A 16121-nucleotide genomic window follows, 5' to 3' on the forward strand; every position below is an offset into this window, starting at 1 on the left:
CCAGCATTCCCGTCCAATTTGACTGCTCACCTGCACACAAGGGGCAATTTGCTAAATTAACCTACCAACCCACATCTTTGGAATGTGGGAAGAAACCAGTACACCCAGAGGAAACCCATGTGGTCACAGGGAAACCGTGCAAACTCCACGGTCAGGATTGAACCAATTCCCCAGAGCTGTGAAGCAGGAGTGCTAACGGTTGTGCCAGTGTCCAGTTCTCCCCTGTAACTACAACAACATAGCTGCGTGGCAGACTGGTGATGATGCTACATCAAGTATGGAGCTTCTTCAAGACAGGTATTCAGTCATTCACAATTGCAATGTTCTGTTCAATATCTACCCCTCAATTAGCATCATGAAACCCAAATGTGTACAGTACTGTGCAAAAGTCTTGGGCACCTTAGATTCTTTTTAATATGGTTTCTGACGCTCTGGCCTTCACAGAGTCCTGATCTCAACATCATTGAGGCTATCTGGGATTATCTGGACAGAAAGAAGCAAGTGAGACAGCCAAATCCTGTAGAAGGTCTATGGCAAATTCTCCACGATACTCGGAACAATTTGCCAGCTGATTTTGTTATAAAACTGCACAACAATGTACCTAAGAGAATTGATGCAGCTTTAATGGCAAATGGTGGTCACACCAATTATAGATCTGATTTTGTTTTTTACTGTTTACTGCTCCCTATAGTATTTTTTTGCTATTTAGAAATTTTTCATTTCATTATTTCTGAAAGCATCTTTGCTTTACAGAATGTTTTCATATGTGCCTAAGACTTTTGCACAGTCCTGTATGTCCTTGATATTCCTGTTAAGTATGCAGTTTGGTTTCAGCTTCTGTTGATGCTCATATTGGACAAGCTTATTTGATGTACTTGGTGCTTTCCCCTCATTCATTGCTACCTAGTCTACTGTGTGTTTTGCCTCAAGCAAAGAGATTAAACATCTGTTCCTTTGTTTGGGTGGTATTGCATTGTAAATGTTGAATCTAATAGGCATAAGTGCACTATTGTTACCCATGTTACGCCTGTGACAACTCTACAGAACTAGTTCACTGAGACAAGCTGAGGCCATGATAGGCACCGTGTACACAATTTTTTAAAATTGCTTTTTTTCTATGAGTAATCTTACTGGAGATTTCCAAACCAGGACAAAGACCAGTCTTTAAAATGACAGTTCAATCTACAGTCCTTTTAATCCCATGCTCTTTGCATTAGAAGTCAGCAGGAAGCTTTTCTAAATAGGAGGTTAATTTCTGCGAGTTGGTGTTCATAGCAGAATCAGAATCAGGTTTATTGTCACTGGCATATGTCATGAATTTTGTTGTTTTGTGGCAGCAGTACATTACAAGACACATTTACTATAAATTACTGTAAGTTACAATAAAATATATATAATGCAAAAGACAAACAGTGAGGAAGCATTCATGGACTATTCAGAAATCTGACAACAATGTGGAAGTTCCTAAATTGTTGACTGAGACTTCAGGCTCTTGTACCTCCTCTCTGATGGTAGTAATGAGAAGAGGGCGTGTTTCAGATGCTGGGGTCCTTAATGATGGCTACAGCCTTCTTGAAGCAAAGCCTTTTAGAAGATGTTCTTGATGGTGGGGAGCCCTATTCCCACAAAGAACACAAGAGATTTTACAGATGCTGGAAATCCAGTGCCATACATACAAAACGCTGTAGGCACTGAGCAGATCAAATGGTATCTATGGAAATGGATAAACAGTTTGCTTTTTGGGTTAAGATCCTTCGTCAGAACTCAGCCCGTAACTTTGAAAGTTTATTCATTTCCATAGATGCTCTCTGAACTGCTGAGATCCTACAGCATCTTGTATGCACTTCCAACCTTTGGAGCTGGCTGGGTCTACAACTTGCAATCATTGTGCATTGGAGACTGCATCAAGTGGGGACACATCCTACCAGAATGCTGTTCATGGAGCATGTGTAGAAATTTGCTAGAGTCTTTGGTGACATACCAACATCGGCTCAAACTCCTAATGAAGTATAGCCATTGGCATACCTTCTTCAGGATAGCATCAATTTGTTGGGCCCAAGGTAGATCCTCTAAGATGTCAATGCCCACACTACTCACTCCTTCCACTGCTGACCCGTCAGTGAGGGTATATGTGTGTGCACATGGAAAAACTGATTGCTCTCCAAATTCTCCAACCATTGAAAAATTATGAGGGCTGCAAGGCCTTTAACTTTCATTCAGATCAATCTTTGTCACCAAGAGCACAGTGGAAAATCTTATCTGTCTGTATTAGGGCAAACATAGTCAGTGTCCAATTTTGCTGATGCCTGGACAACAGTGGAAAATCTCACACCAGCTTCTAGCAACACTTATGTCCACAACTCAAGCCATGATTTATCTTGTGTAATCTCTAACAGGGCAATCCCTAGCAATCCTACTTAACTGTGAAACGTTTGGTCCACTATATAAAAATATACAGTGCAAAAGACAAACTGTGAGGAAGTGTGCGTGGACCATTCAGAAATCTGACAGCAGTGTGGAAGTTCCTAAATCATTGAGTGAGTCTTCAGGCTCTTGTACCTCCTCTCTAATGGTAGTAATGAGAAGAGGGCATGTCTCTGGTGCTGGGGTCTTTAATGATGGCTACAGCCTTCTTGAAGCAAAGCCTTTTAGAAGATGTCCTTGAGGGTGGGGAGGCTTGTTCCCATGGTGAACACTCTTCCACTTAGACATGCTGAATTACCACCCGTGCAAAATACTGCTGCACCTGATACTGCTGCACATTGTGTCCTCAAGAGAGAGGTAATTGGAGAGGGAAATGGATTAAGGACAATTAACTTCTACTAAAGAAATGTATTATGCAGGATTTTATAAAATCTAATTACATCAGTTAAAGACCCACAAAACTATATAGCCTCTTTCATGATATCACTTCTGTACTCTGTAAAGTATACTCTTTTGACACTTGCAACTACAATAATAGTGGCTGGTGCTGGGTCTGAACAGCTGTAATGAACAACTTGTGACACTGCTAGAATGGATGAACACCTAGGAAATGGAGAAGTATGAGCCTTTATGCAATACCATCCAGCCAGCAAGCTGCGTGAAATCTGACTCCTCACAAAGCACAAAGGAATTTTTATTCACAGGATTTCATAGCCGGGGGAACATTAAAAGGAAGGTGTTTTAGTAGATGCTGTAAGGGTCAGGCAAGTATATAAAAAAAATTACAATAACCACAGAGACTGGCCTTTGTATTAAGTAGTTAACACCTTTTTTTTAAAATGAGTGGCTGAGGTAGGTTTGATGCCTCTTGAAACAGGATCTAATTGTACTACTTAGGATAAGTATCTGGTAATAGTTTAGGTAGCGAGAAGGTTGAAGAAGAGTTTGGTAGTAATTGTTGGTACACAGTAGCTGAACATGCAATTCACTTGTATCATGTTCCTCTGTTAGTTTAATGCAGGCACAGATGTTTACTTGCAATGGTTTGGTGCCTCTACTGATGCAGTAGAAAAAGGGACACCATTCCATACAACAGCAGGGAACAGTCACTATGGTAGCATAGTGATTAGCGCGACGCTATTACAGTTTGGGCGTTGGATTTCTGAGTTCAACTCCAACATCTGTGAGGAGTCTGTAAGTTCTCCCCATGGAATGTGTGGGTTTTCTCCGGCTATTCTGGTTTCCTCCCACAGTCCAAAGACCTACAGGTTAGTAGGTTAATTGGTCATTGTAAATTGTTCTGTGATGAGGCCAAGGTTATATAGAGGGCTGTTGGGTGGCACAGTTTGAAGAGCCAGAAGAGCCTAGTCCGACGAAAGGTCTCGGCCCAAAACGTCGACAGTGCTTCTCCTTATAGATGCTGCCTGGCCTGCTGTGTTCCACCAGCATTTTGTGTGTGTTGTTGTTTGAATTTCCAGCATCTGCAGATTTCCTCGTGTAGAGCCTAGTCCAGGCTGTATTCTAATAAATAAATTAACAGTTACATATCTGGTAATGCCACCAAAAGTAACTTCTGGGCTCATATGCTAAATCTGAATATTGGACTGTAGGAATAATATTGATCTCTCATTTTGATCTAACATATGTTTTCAAATATGATTCTTTTAATATTAAATACAAACATTAAATATTGGAAACAAAGCATGCCTGGTGGAGCCAGTAGGCAAAAGGAATGTTAGAACCAGAACCTTTCCAATTCTCTCTGTCAAGGTCACTTGACCTGTTGTGACTTCCTTGCCTTTACATTGGTTAATGCTCTTCAGCCAAATACACTGAGGTACAGTCTTTCAACAGGAAGTACTGAAGTATCTAATTTACATACATTTCCATGGGCCCAACCTTTCTTCAGAACAACTTTGGGATAGTGAATAATGCAGCTATTAGAGCAGCTGCCTCATAGGTTCAGTGACTCAGGCTATGTCCACACTACATCGGACAAATCCGTAACCAAAGCTTTTTCTCTTCGTTTTTACCCTTCATCCACACTAAAACGGCGTTTTCGTCCCCAGAAACCAGAGCTTTTCAGAAACGCTGTCCAAGGTGTTTAATTTTGAAAACGCCACTTGGGCAGATCAGTGTGGACGGGGTAACTGGAGAAATCTGAAAATGTTGTCAGACGGCAGCATGCCATTTCATTGTTTTCCTGAACGCAACCCCCCCACACAATCTAACAATTTCAGAACAGACAGCAACGAGACTGAAGACAGATGAATTAGAAATGTAATCACCAAATACTTTGACCCATAACTTACTGAATAAATAAGTATACTCACTTGGCCCTGTTTTTTGTCCTTGCTTGTATGAAGGTGGTTCAGCTACTTATGCAAGTACTTCTCTGACAATAGATGTGTAACAGCCAAATGTGTTAGATGTGTAATCTGTCTCTAAAGAATGGAACTGAATTTCAAATCTGGGAGTAAATCGTGATGCTGCTCTCACATAGTTTAGCATTGCACATTGGAGATAAAGTCTTTGGCAGAGAACACTAGTACTGCAGGTTTCCCACTGTACTATTCTGGAGTTTCAGCCAGCACATTTTGTTTAAGCCCCAATGAGACTCTGAATTCACAAACTCCTGATGCAAGAAGAGTACCAACAAGATTCACTTGACGTCGAAGTGGCTTCCCTTATTGTAACTAACTGACTGCTCAATTATCGGTATCAATGGGTGTGAATGCCCTGAGGCTTCCATAAGTGACAGCTATTTCCCAAGTCTAGTTTTACATATGGATGAACTATTTTCTGTCAGATGCTGACAGGCCTGCAGCATCTGTCTAGTATCTTGTGTTGTATATCGAAGCTGGCAGATCCCGTTCCTTCTGGATGTGACTGAGCTTTGAAATGGAGCATACCATGTCCGCCCAGGTGTTACTCAGCCTCTGCATATTTGCATAATCGATACAGCCTTGTACAGATTCCATTCTCATTTACATTTTGGGCAGGGATACAAAGACAAATTTATTACAACTGTTTTTGAATACTGGCCTCAGGAAGGTCTTGACTGACAAGTTTGGAAAGGAACTGCCTTCATTGGAGTTAATATTTAGACACAACTTTAAACTGCTGTCTCTGAATTTAAACATCCTGAACTCATTGGAAACGTATTGCGCACACTGTTATCTTAAATGAAACTTTCATTTTAAATCCTTAAATTTGTCCCAATCTGCTCAACCAACATTGTTCTGGACTGATTGGGGTGGGCTTTTAAATAAGCAGCCATTACATACTAAGAAGATACTTGAATTTATTTCCATTTTGTAATTCAACCATTTTCAGTGAGGTTGAGACTGTGATGTGGGATAGATATTGTGGGGTAGACAACATAGATGGGGGCAAAGGTAATTAATGCAATGCATGAAGACAAGATTTTCTGCAAATGCTGGAAATCCAGAGTGACACAGACAAAATGCTAGAGGAACTCAGCAGCTCAGGAAGCATCTATGGAAAAGAATTAACAGCTGAGATGTTTTGAGCCGACATCCATCATCAGGAATGGGCATATTGTTGTCAAAGGTCTGTGTAATGTCTCATTCACTGAGTTAATCAAACTCAAAGGTTCTATCAGTAACATTTTTGTTTTTAACTCTGAAAATCAGTATTATCCTTTTGAAGTCACTCTCTTCAGATGACAGTGATGGTATTGGGGACTGAGTTTAGAAAGTCCATGACAACAACTAAATAAATCAGCAAAAAAAAAACAACAGAGAAAATTTCATTTGTAGACTACCAAATGGAAACTGGAAACAGGAGGAGGCTGTAAACTGTCTTGAAACTGCTCAGGTTAGAGTTCAATCAGTTCTGATTATGTTCTCCAACTGGGATGAGAAATAACTACAGGGCAAAATGGGTAGGTGAAATGTCCATCATGAAGTAGGAAGAAGCTGCACAATACTAAAATGATCAAGAACTTCAACTGAATTTTGCACAATTATATCTTCAGAAATACGCAACTATCATTCAGAGACCTGGAGTAGTAAGGAAGAGCCATTCAAAACACTACAGGACCAACTGAGAAATTGAAATAAACCAGTCCTAAATTACCAAACTAATATTCATGAAATTGCTGTGAAGGTCCAGCTGTTTAAGGGAAGAAACCATGAGAGCATAAGAGTGGCCATTGCTTCGACAAATTATGTTACAATGCTGAGAAGATGCCTCAACCATGCCTGGACCCATTGCAATTTGCCTATTGCCACAAAGGTCAAAGGTAGATGCAATCTCAATGGCTCTCCACATGACTTTAGACCACCTGGACAACACAAACACTTCCATCGACTATAGCTCAGCATTTAATACCATCGTTCCCACAATCCTGATTGAGAAGTTGCAGAACCTGGGCCTCTGTACCTCGCTCTGCAATAGGATCCTCGACCTCCTAACTGGAAGACCACAACCTGTGTGGATTGGTGATAACATATACTCATCGCTAACAATCAACACTGGCACACCTCAGCGATGTGTGCTTAGCGCACTGTTCCACTCTCTATATACACATGACTGTGTGGCTAGGCATAGCTCAAATTCCATCTACAAATTTGCTGATGATACAACCATTGTTGGTAGAATCTTAGGTGGAGACGAGAGACGAGAGGGAGTACAGGAGTAAGATTTGCCAACTAGTGGAATGGTGCCGCAGTAACAACATAGTACTCTATGTCAGTAAGGCAAAAGAGCTGATTGTGAACTTCAGGAAGGGTAAGACGAAGGAACACATACCAATCCTCATAGAGGGAGCAGAAGTGGAGAGAGTGAGCAGCTTCAAGTTCCTGGCTGTCAAGATCTCTGAGGATCTAACCTGGTCCCAACATATCAATATAGTCATAAAGAAGGCAAGACAGCAGATATAATTAATTAGAGGGTTTGAAGAGATTTGGCACGGTCAACAAATACACTCAGAAACTTCTATAGTTGTACCGTGGAGAAAATACTGACAGGCTGTATGAAAATACTGAAAATACTGTCTGGTATGGAGGGGCTACTGCACAGGACTGAAAGAAGCTGCAGATGGTTGTACATCTAGTTAGCTCCATCTTGGGTACTAGCCTACAAAATACCCAAGGCATCATTAGGGAGCAGTGTCTCAGAAAGGCAGCATCCATTATTAAAGACCTCCAGCACCCAGGGCATGCCCTTTTCTCACTGTTACCATCAGGTAGGAGATACAGAAGCCTGAAGGCACACACTCAGTGATTCAGGAACAGCTTCTTCCCCTCTGCCATCTGATTCCTAAATGGACATTGAATCTTTGGACACTACCTCACTTTTAAAAAAAAAATACAGTATTTCTGTTTTTGCACATTTTTAAAAAATCGATTGCATACATGTAATTGATTTACTTGTTTACTTATTATTATTATTATTTTATTTTACTTTTTTTTGTCTGCTAGATTATGTATTGCATTGAACGGCTGCTGCTAAGTTAACAAATTTCATGTCACATGCTGGTGATGATAAACCTGATTCTGATTCTGAAATATGGGCCCATAGGCCAAATGATCCATTTCCAAACCTTAGTATAATGTAAATGTTATCAATTGTAGAATCGTTGACAAAATGGTTGTTTTACAGAGTAGAAAATGGGGGAGGGGGAACTGATTTGTTACAATATTCCCTAATAAATCAAGCGAGAATGAGAGTTGACATTGGTTATTATATCATCTCTTTAGCTTCCTACTGAATATTCTACAAATAGTTATAGCCACCGTTTCAATTTTGCCTTGTTTTCTTTTATAACTGATTTTCTTATTCTTTTCCTCTTAGGTTTCCTCACATTGTTTGCATTTCTACTTCCCCAGGTCAGAAGTTTTTGCCAACACCTGTTATGTCACTCCTCGTGTTTTGGGAAAAACACAACAGGCAGTGGGAGAAAATCGACAAAAAATTTCATTTGACAGGGAAGGCACAATTTGGATAGAACAGAAAAACCGGCAGGACAGCTTCACTACGGGAACCTGGAGGACAATGGAGCAACTTCACAGTCATGAGATCCAAAACCAATTTGCAGTGAGGAGTATTTAACACTGGATGTATTTAAGGTGACTGCCTCCTTGCATGGTTCAAGATTACACTAACAACATTGTAAAGCTGACCCAGTGATACTGGTGGAAGAACAAATGATGATTTGATTATATAACTTAGAACATTACAGCACAGAACAACTCACAATGTTGTGCCAGCCTTTTAATATTCTCCAAGATCAATCTAACCCCTCGCTCCTACATAGGCCTCCATTTTTCATTCATTCATGTCTTAAATGTCCCTAATATTGTCTGTCTCTACCACCAACTCCTGGCTGTGTGTTCCACACACTTGCCACTCCAAAAACAAACATAATTCTAATATTACCTCCTTATACTCTGCTCCAATCATCTTAAAATTATGTCCTCATATGTTAGCCATTGCAGCCTTAGGAAAATGAATTGACTTTATTACTTACATCCTTCACATACATGAGGAGTAAAAATCTTAACCTTACATCTCCATCGAAATGTGCAATGTGCAATCATAGTAATTTATAATGGATAGAATAGTCAATGTAATATAGAATACACTCAAGTCAGCATGAGTTCATCAGTCTGATGGCCTGGTGGAAGAAGCTGTCCTGGAGCCTGTTGGTCCTGGCTTTTATGCTGTGGTACTGCTTCCCAGATGGTAGCAGCTGGAATAGATTGTGATTGGGGTGACTTGAGTCCACAACGATCTTACGGGCCCTTTTTACATACCTGTCCTTGTAAATGTCCTGAATTATGGGAAGTTCACAACTACAGATGCAAGGGCTGTCCACACCACTCCCCGAAGAGTCCTGCGAATAAGGGACGTACAGTTTCCATACCAGGCAGTGATGCAGCCAGTCAGGATGCTCTTAATTGCGTTCCTATAGAAAGTTCTTAGGATATGGGGGCTCATACCAAACTTGCTGAACCGTCTGAGGTGAAAGAGGCGCTGTTGTGCCTTTTTCACCATGCAGCTGGTGTGTACAGACCGCGTGAGGTCCTCGGTGATGTGGATGGCTCTGGCTGCCCAGTACAAAGTAGTAAAGTAAAAGATATATTGGTTACTCTTCATTCAAACAGTGCAGTGGGATGTTTCACACCCACAAGAAGGAAAAGGTAGCAGCAGACCCCAGATAACATCTGAAGGATGTCACCAACTCAGATCTGGCCTTCAGTTTGGACTTGTTCATTCATTCACTCCCATTCCAAATGAAGAGTGATCAGGACTTCCATTCAGAATGAGAGTGCTACCCACGGCTGGCACCAAGTTGTAGACAAGGGGTGCAGGAAGCCAGCTGCAAAAGTTGGAAACACAAATACCTGCTTCAGGAATTAGTCAGCTCCAGCACATGCCGAAAGCTTTAAAGAGTATGGTGTCTTGATTCAAATAAAGCTGCCTCAAATTTCCCTTGGGCTATCCACCTCCACGTGGAATAATACAAGTTTGCACTTCTGAATTAGCATATTACTATTGGAAAACCATATGGTGGGAGAGGATTAACAAATTAGCCACTATTCCTTAAATGCCAAACAGAACTTGACTGTGTTTCTGCTTGATTAAGTGGCCATGCTTCACACTCAGTTCCAGAACTAGAAAACTAATATAATCCAATTTACATCAGCATCTGTAGTGTGCAACCACAGCCCTTCTCCGTAGACTCAGGAAATCCAAGATACCTTCATATAGGTGCCATGTGCATATCCATAACTATAAACAGGGCTCAAATGTCACATAGGATCCTGACAGATAATGGTTATGGCCACGTGGGTTCAGACAAAGTGATTCCGTTCAGATGGTACCCATGACTTCAGACTCTACTCTCCAAAAGCACTGTAAAACAAGAGAACCAGCTCTGTGTGGACTGCTGGAACACACGGTCGGTGCAGCGAAACAACTTGAACTCCGCCTTCAGTAGTAAAATAAACTGATCCATTATTATCCATGTTTTGAAGAGTCACCCGAATATTATTTATGAAAGTGTTCAGATTTTTCAGCACGAGTTACATATTGAGGATGGCATCCCTCACAACGCATGCAGCCGTGGAGCTAACACTAGCGGCGATTCTGTTGCACACCACATGAAGTTGTTAGTTTACCCGGATGGACATGGAGAGACTAGCCAACTTGTTTACCTCAGAAGGGCGTGGGTTAGTGTATACAGAAGCACGGAACAGTGTCAGCAATGTTTCCGACCAATGAGGGGATAACATCTTACTAAATGAGTTCATTGACTCAATCACACATCAAAATGAGTTCAGGCAACTGTTTACCACCGCCCAGCTCTTAATTACAGGGTAATCTCAACATGTTATTACTTCTCGGTGCTGCGATATAACATTTTTCAATTAAGTTATTTGGATATATACAATCTAGTTAATAAACAAAAGTTAAACTTGGCACAGGTTGTGGTGTTTGCATTATAAGTCAGGTCCTTAGCCGACGTTTTTGGCCAATATTTGTCCCTCAAGACAGCCTGAAGTCGAATTTATCGGCATCTCATTGTGGTACCTAGCTGCACACAAAGTTTTCTGCAGTGGTTTTGTGCCTGGGGTATATTTCAGAGGTTGTGCTTTGTCTGAAGAATGCTTTAGGCTTTCTTGAGGCTGAGAACGGCGCTCTATAAATGCACAATTTCCCTGCCATTGCAGCATTTGGGCGAACATTAGAGTCCTTTATAGCACAGTTGGCATGACATGTGTGTGTGTAAACATATTTCCTGGAGGGTAACTGTTTATTATGCTAAGTAATTTAATGTTCCTTGAGTAAATTTTGTAGAGATAGCAGTTTTGAGAAGAATTAATTTAATCCTATATTCCTCTTTTCAATTTCCTGTGCACTGATGGCTTGCAACTTAATCATTTTTCTGATGCCAGTGATTGGAAAATAAGTAATTCACAAAAATAAGGCATCTGTTTTCACTAATTCTGACTGGTGTTTGTGCCATGGGATTGTACAATCCTGGTGTAGTTTCTAAGTGTACATATGATCTTAAACCAGTCAGTCTCACTCAGCCTAAACCTCCCAGCCTGTGCTCATTCCACAGCCTGAAGTTATTCAGATTATGAAGTGTCTCACTGTTAGTGAAGTATCTGCAAGGATCCCCTCAGAAGTTGCCAGCACATCATTTGGTCGTATCATGAAACAGGGTAGATGCAATGAGAGCAGCATTTATTGAAGCCCAGGGTTTAAGACATCAGCGCCAGGAAAACTGCTCAGGAGGAGGATTCCAGTTGATTTAATCTTGTCCATTTAGAATCGACAGTTAAGTTTGAGACAACTGAAGCCTTTGATCCAGGTACGTATCAGCTTCTGGACAACCTTTTGAATCCATATTGCAACCGATTGTGGATATTCCAGGGGACATTCAAAAGAGATAGGATTTCCTCCTTGCTATCCTGCTCAATATTTGTCCCTAGTGCAAAACTAATAAACCAGGCTAGTTGTCTGGGATGCCTCACTGATCACAAATTGGTTCCAGAATTACACAACACTGAAGCTCTTCCAAAGGTCTTCATTGTCTGCAAAGAGCTTTGCCATGTCTTCAGGTTCTTCCTGTGACTCCAGAAACTCAAAACTTTATTGAAAGCTTGTCTGTGAAGTTTACAAACTTAACGGTTTACAAGGCATCGGGAAAGCTCTGCTTGAACACAGGGCACCATTGAGTGAAATTTTACCTGCACAATTAGGTATTTACTGAATAGGATTAATGTTTAAACTCACTGTAAACTGAAAACATCCGTCCTCTTGGGGCGCAATGTTTCATCGGAAGGTGTGACTTCAGCAGTTTCCTTGTCGAAGAGCATAAGGGATAGCCTGGTGCGGTATGATAGAAAAGACCCATATCCTTTGTGGTGTACCACACTCAATTCATGCGTCAGCTTTCTTCCAGTGTTTTCTTAGAATAGAACAATTGTTTTTTTTCCCTCCTTTCTCATTTTTAACACGGTATCGTGCTACAAGAATTATGGATTTCCTTCTGCGAGAACTGCACAACCTGATAAAGTGAAATATATGGGACGAGAAGTGCATGCTATTTCCCTGCTGCCAACAATTTGTGGCAATAAATTTCAGCAGTGTTTTTGCAGAAAAGGGATGAGAGAGGCACCCGAGATGTTTCTGTCGACCGGGCCGTGCAGAGCTTGGAGAAAACTGCAGCAGAAACAAATTGCCTACAGACGTGATTATTTATCTAGCATGCATGAGTCTGGGAGGTATTCTGTTTCTGCCTCATATCTCGAAGCTGACCAGAGTCCAGTGTACAAGCAACAGAAAAGGGGAAGCCAATCCAAAAAAACAAGTTTATCACAAATACCAATGGATTAAATATGCTGGTTTCACTCTTAACTTTCTAAGTGTACTCAGTATGACTCCATGCCAACGCAACTTGCTTACGGTAATTATTACTTTTTCTTGATTTATTCATCTATCAGGAAGACCAATCAATGGTAATCTAGCTCCTTTATGCTTTTTCGTTTGCTTATACTTAGCTCCAGTGTGCTGGGTTAAAAATGGCGCCTTAACTAATGTCCGTAACTTCTGAACTGTTCAGCAGATCGTGCCCCAGCTGCCTGCATTCTGCAGAAGTGAAGCCCGATTATTTATACATTGCTTTTTATTACCTTATCAAACTTGTAAAGATTTCCTCTATAAGTTTTCCTGTTGATACAGTGGGAAACAAAACAAGGGGAAAAAAAAGGCAACTTGAATCCAGGAAGGTCTTTCTCATTATTTGAAGAATATTGCTTCCTCCGGCTGCTAACAACACTGAGGAAGCAGTCGTTCAGTGAGCCTAGGGAGTTATTAGTAAGGTTGAATAGAGACTGTGGCCAATCAACAGAGCTGAATGATGCTGTAGAAATGCACAAATCATCCAACTACCATGAGTCGATAATAGAAAATTTCTCCCTTTCCATACAAATCCTACTGAAAGCTTGAGAAGTGATAAAAGACTTAGCAACAGTTTAGAAAGAGAAATATCCATACTTGCTTCAGGCGAGTTGCTCATGCATCATTCACTCTGCTTTCCTAAATGATAATTTTTTTTTGTAAAACACCCAACAACTGCTTGTAACTCGCAGTGACATAAGTTTCCAAACGTGTATCTTGTCCTTCTGTTTCCGTACCGGCATGGGTGACTAATTCAGTGTTTTCAAAATTGCTTAACCAAAGCCTTCGGTCTTTCTTTAGTCAGCCCTAAAGAGTGCAAGTTTGCCTCTCGCAAACCATTAGGCAAACCTCGCATCATGTTGTGCAATATGTAGCTCAAAGCAAACTATTTTATTACTTCAGGAATGCATTTTTAAACTGGAGAAAATTGGGAGCCACAAATAAATACGTATAAAATATGTTAAGCATCAGCTATGAACTCAGTAGCCTGTCATCAGGCAACCACAAAATAACAGCATCCTTTCTGCACTTTGTTTTGAAGGACTTTCTCAACATTCACCATGAATAGAATCATTTTTAAACACTGGTGCTTACCTCTCATGAAGCATTGTTGATATGAAGGAAATGACTCAAATATGCTGTTCGAAGCCATGGTGTCCAGTGAAGTTGTCCTAACAGGCTGCACAGGTCTCCCACCTTTTCAAAGCAAAACCAACAAAGTTTAAGAGTCGCACTCTCCACTGCACCGTTCATCTCTGGCAGTTTCCTTTTACCTTATCACATAGCTTCTGCAGCACTGCAAACAACACGATAAGGTACTTTTTGAGGTCTGAAATGTAAAAATAGTGGATTGGTTGTGGTTAGATGATGCTTACCACTGTACGAAATGCTTGGCACTCTGTGGTTTAAATCAGAATGAGTTGCTGTTTGCTGACCAATATCCCGGACCCACTGTTGTGTGACTGGTCTGCACCCAACTTGTGGTTCTGTGGTTGTTTATGAGGCCCAAAGAGTTTCACACAACCAAAATTACAAATTTAACTGTTCCCTTTTGACAATTCAACCTAATTGGCTGTCACTGATCATGTGTCCCGTGTGATGTCGCCTTTTTTTCTTATTGTAGATTGCCCTTCCCGCCCCACCTGCCCTCCCCCTGGCTTAGTCAGGAAATAGCAGAGGCTAGAGTTTGCAAAACTGACTCATAGACTCTTTTTGCTTATTATGCAAATAGAATGTTATGATTTTGTACAAAGAGCCTGTGTTACTTTAAGAGCTGCTTTAATCTGCCATTAAACTTTCCCTGCAACTTTCATATTCTTTATACACTTTAGAAAGAAAAAGAGAGCTGAGATATTGATACTCCATTTTATTATCTTGCTATATATATCCAAAAGAATTTCTTTATGCAGGATGAAATAATTAAGATCTTGTGGTAACTTTGAATCAGTCCTGTTCAGAATAAGTTTCAAACTTTCTATTTAGGGGATTTTAGTACACAATTATTTTATCCCTCAATAATTAAGGAGCTGCAGATTTTTGGTTTCACTTGTTGAAATACAGACTTTACATTTTCAATAACTATTTAATTTAAAGTTAAAAGAAATGAAGTGTGAATCACAGATGATACCCAGAACTTCCCCTACTCATACCTGAGACTGACCATTAGATGAGGAAGATCAGGTTTGTCTACACTGTCTCCCCACAGTTGAATTACCTGCCTGCCTTTAACCCACCTGAAGAGTAGGCAAAGCACCAAAGATATACTGGCACTGATAGAGGTAGCAAACTGGAAAAAACTTTATGGTTTTAAACCATATAATCAGTTTAATTGGTGCATTATCTAGCCCATAAGTGATTACAGAATAGAATACCTTGATATAAAAATTACTCAGTTAAATTAAGGGTTTCAGCCAAGTTCAAGAGTGTTTAGATACTCACCTTGGACTAGGGTACCACCGGTAACTGTAGCAGCACTTTTTCACAACGTCCCGATCCAAGCAGTTATTTATAAAAGGAAATATATTTTGTGCTTTTATATTCTAATTGCAGTCCATAGATTTGAAAGGCAGGTCAATATTCTGCGTCGGTAAAAGGCACATTATTCTTATCACAAGCTTACACCGCCTTTTTTTTTCAATCGGACAATGCAAATGTTTGGTGCTCCTAATTGATAGGTTGGAGTAGGACTGGTTGTATAACAGCTGTCTCACTGCAAGTATCCTGTGAACAAAGTTTTGAATTTCCTTCATCGTTAACCACATCAGTATTTAACCCATCCATCTGCTGCTAACTTTTCTTTTTGTTCCTATGTATACATGCAATCTCACAGAAAAGAAGAAATCCTTTAAAGCTTTAACCTCTGACAATCGGCTGCAAGCTTCAACAAAGCATTTATAGACAGTTATTGCGATGGTTTGGATGCATGTCCGTAAATAAAATCAGCATGTTTGCGAGATGTGCTCCATGAATTCTTCCTCGTGCTCTCAGCCTATTATACTTCGCAAAGCCTGCTGCTCATTTCCATGCAATTGGTGCCACAAAATTTGGAATCATTTGATGTTACATTAGAAGAAACGAAAGCAAAGGGGGTGGAAAGAAAAAGAAGCATTTGTCTCTCCTTTCTTCTTGAATTGTGTTTCGACATAGCCATTGGCAAGGCTGAGGCAGTCAAAGAATAAGAATCCACCCCCCCTCTTATCCCCACAGAATATCACAGTTAATTGTTCCCAGTCTACCACATGGCTCCATTCCATAAG

The 16121-nt window shown here is 40.5% G+C and overlaps 1 protein-coding gene across 2 annotated transcripts in view; it reads right to left on the minus strand.

The window, feature by feature from the left end:
* The window catches only part of LOC140727559 (runt-related transcription factor 1-like), a 219819-nt gene extending 205441 nt beyond the window's left edge, over positions 1 to 14378 (minus strand). For both annotated transcript variants that reach the window (XM_073045041.1, XM_073045040.1), the window contains exons 1-2: positions 14241 to 14378; positions 13960 to 14061 (exon numbers count right to left, since the gene is read on the minus strand). In XM_073045041.1, coding sequence (XP_072901142.1) covers positions 13960 to 14017 — 58 coding nt within the window. In that variant the 5' untranslated portion in view covers positions 14018 to 14061; positions 14241 to 14378. The remainder of the gene's footprint in view (positions 1 to 13959; positions 14062 to 14240) is intronic.
* Positions 14379 to 16121: the final 1743 nt, after the last annotated feature.

The sequence above is a fragment of the Hemitrygon akajei genome, chromosome 5 (genome assembly GCF_048418815.1).
Source record: "Hemitrygon akajei chromosome 5, sHemAka1.3, whole genome shotgun sequence".
NCBI lineage: Eukaryota > Metazoa > Chordata > Chondrichthyes > Myliobatiformes > Dasyatidae > Hemitrygon > Hemitrygon akajei.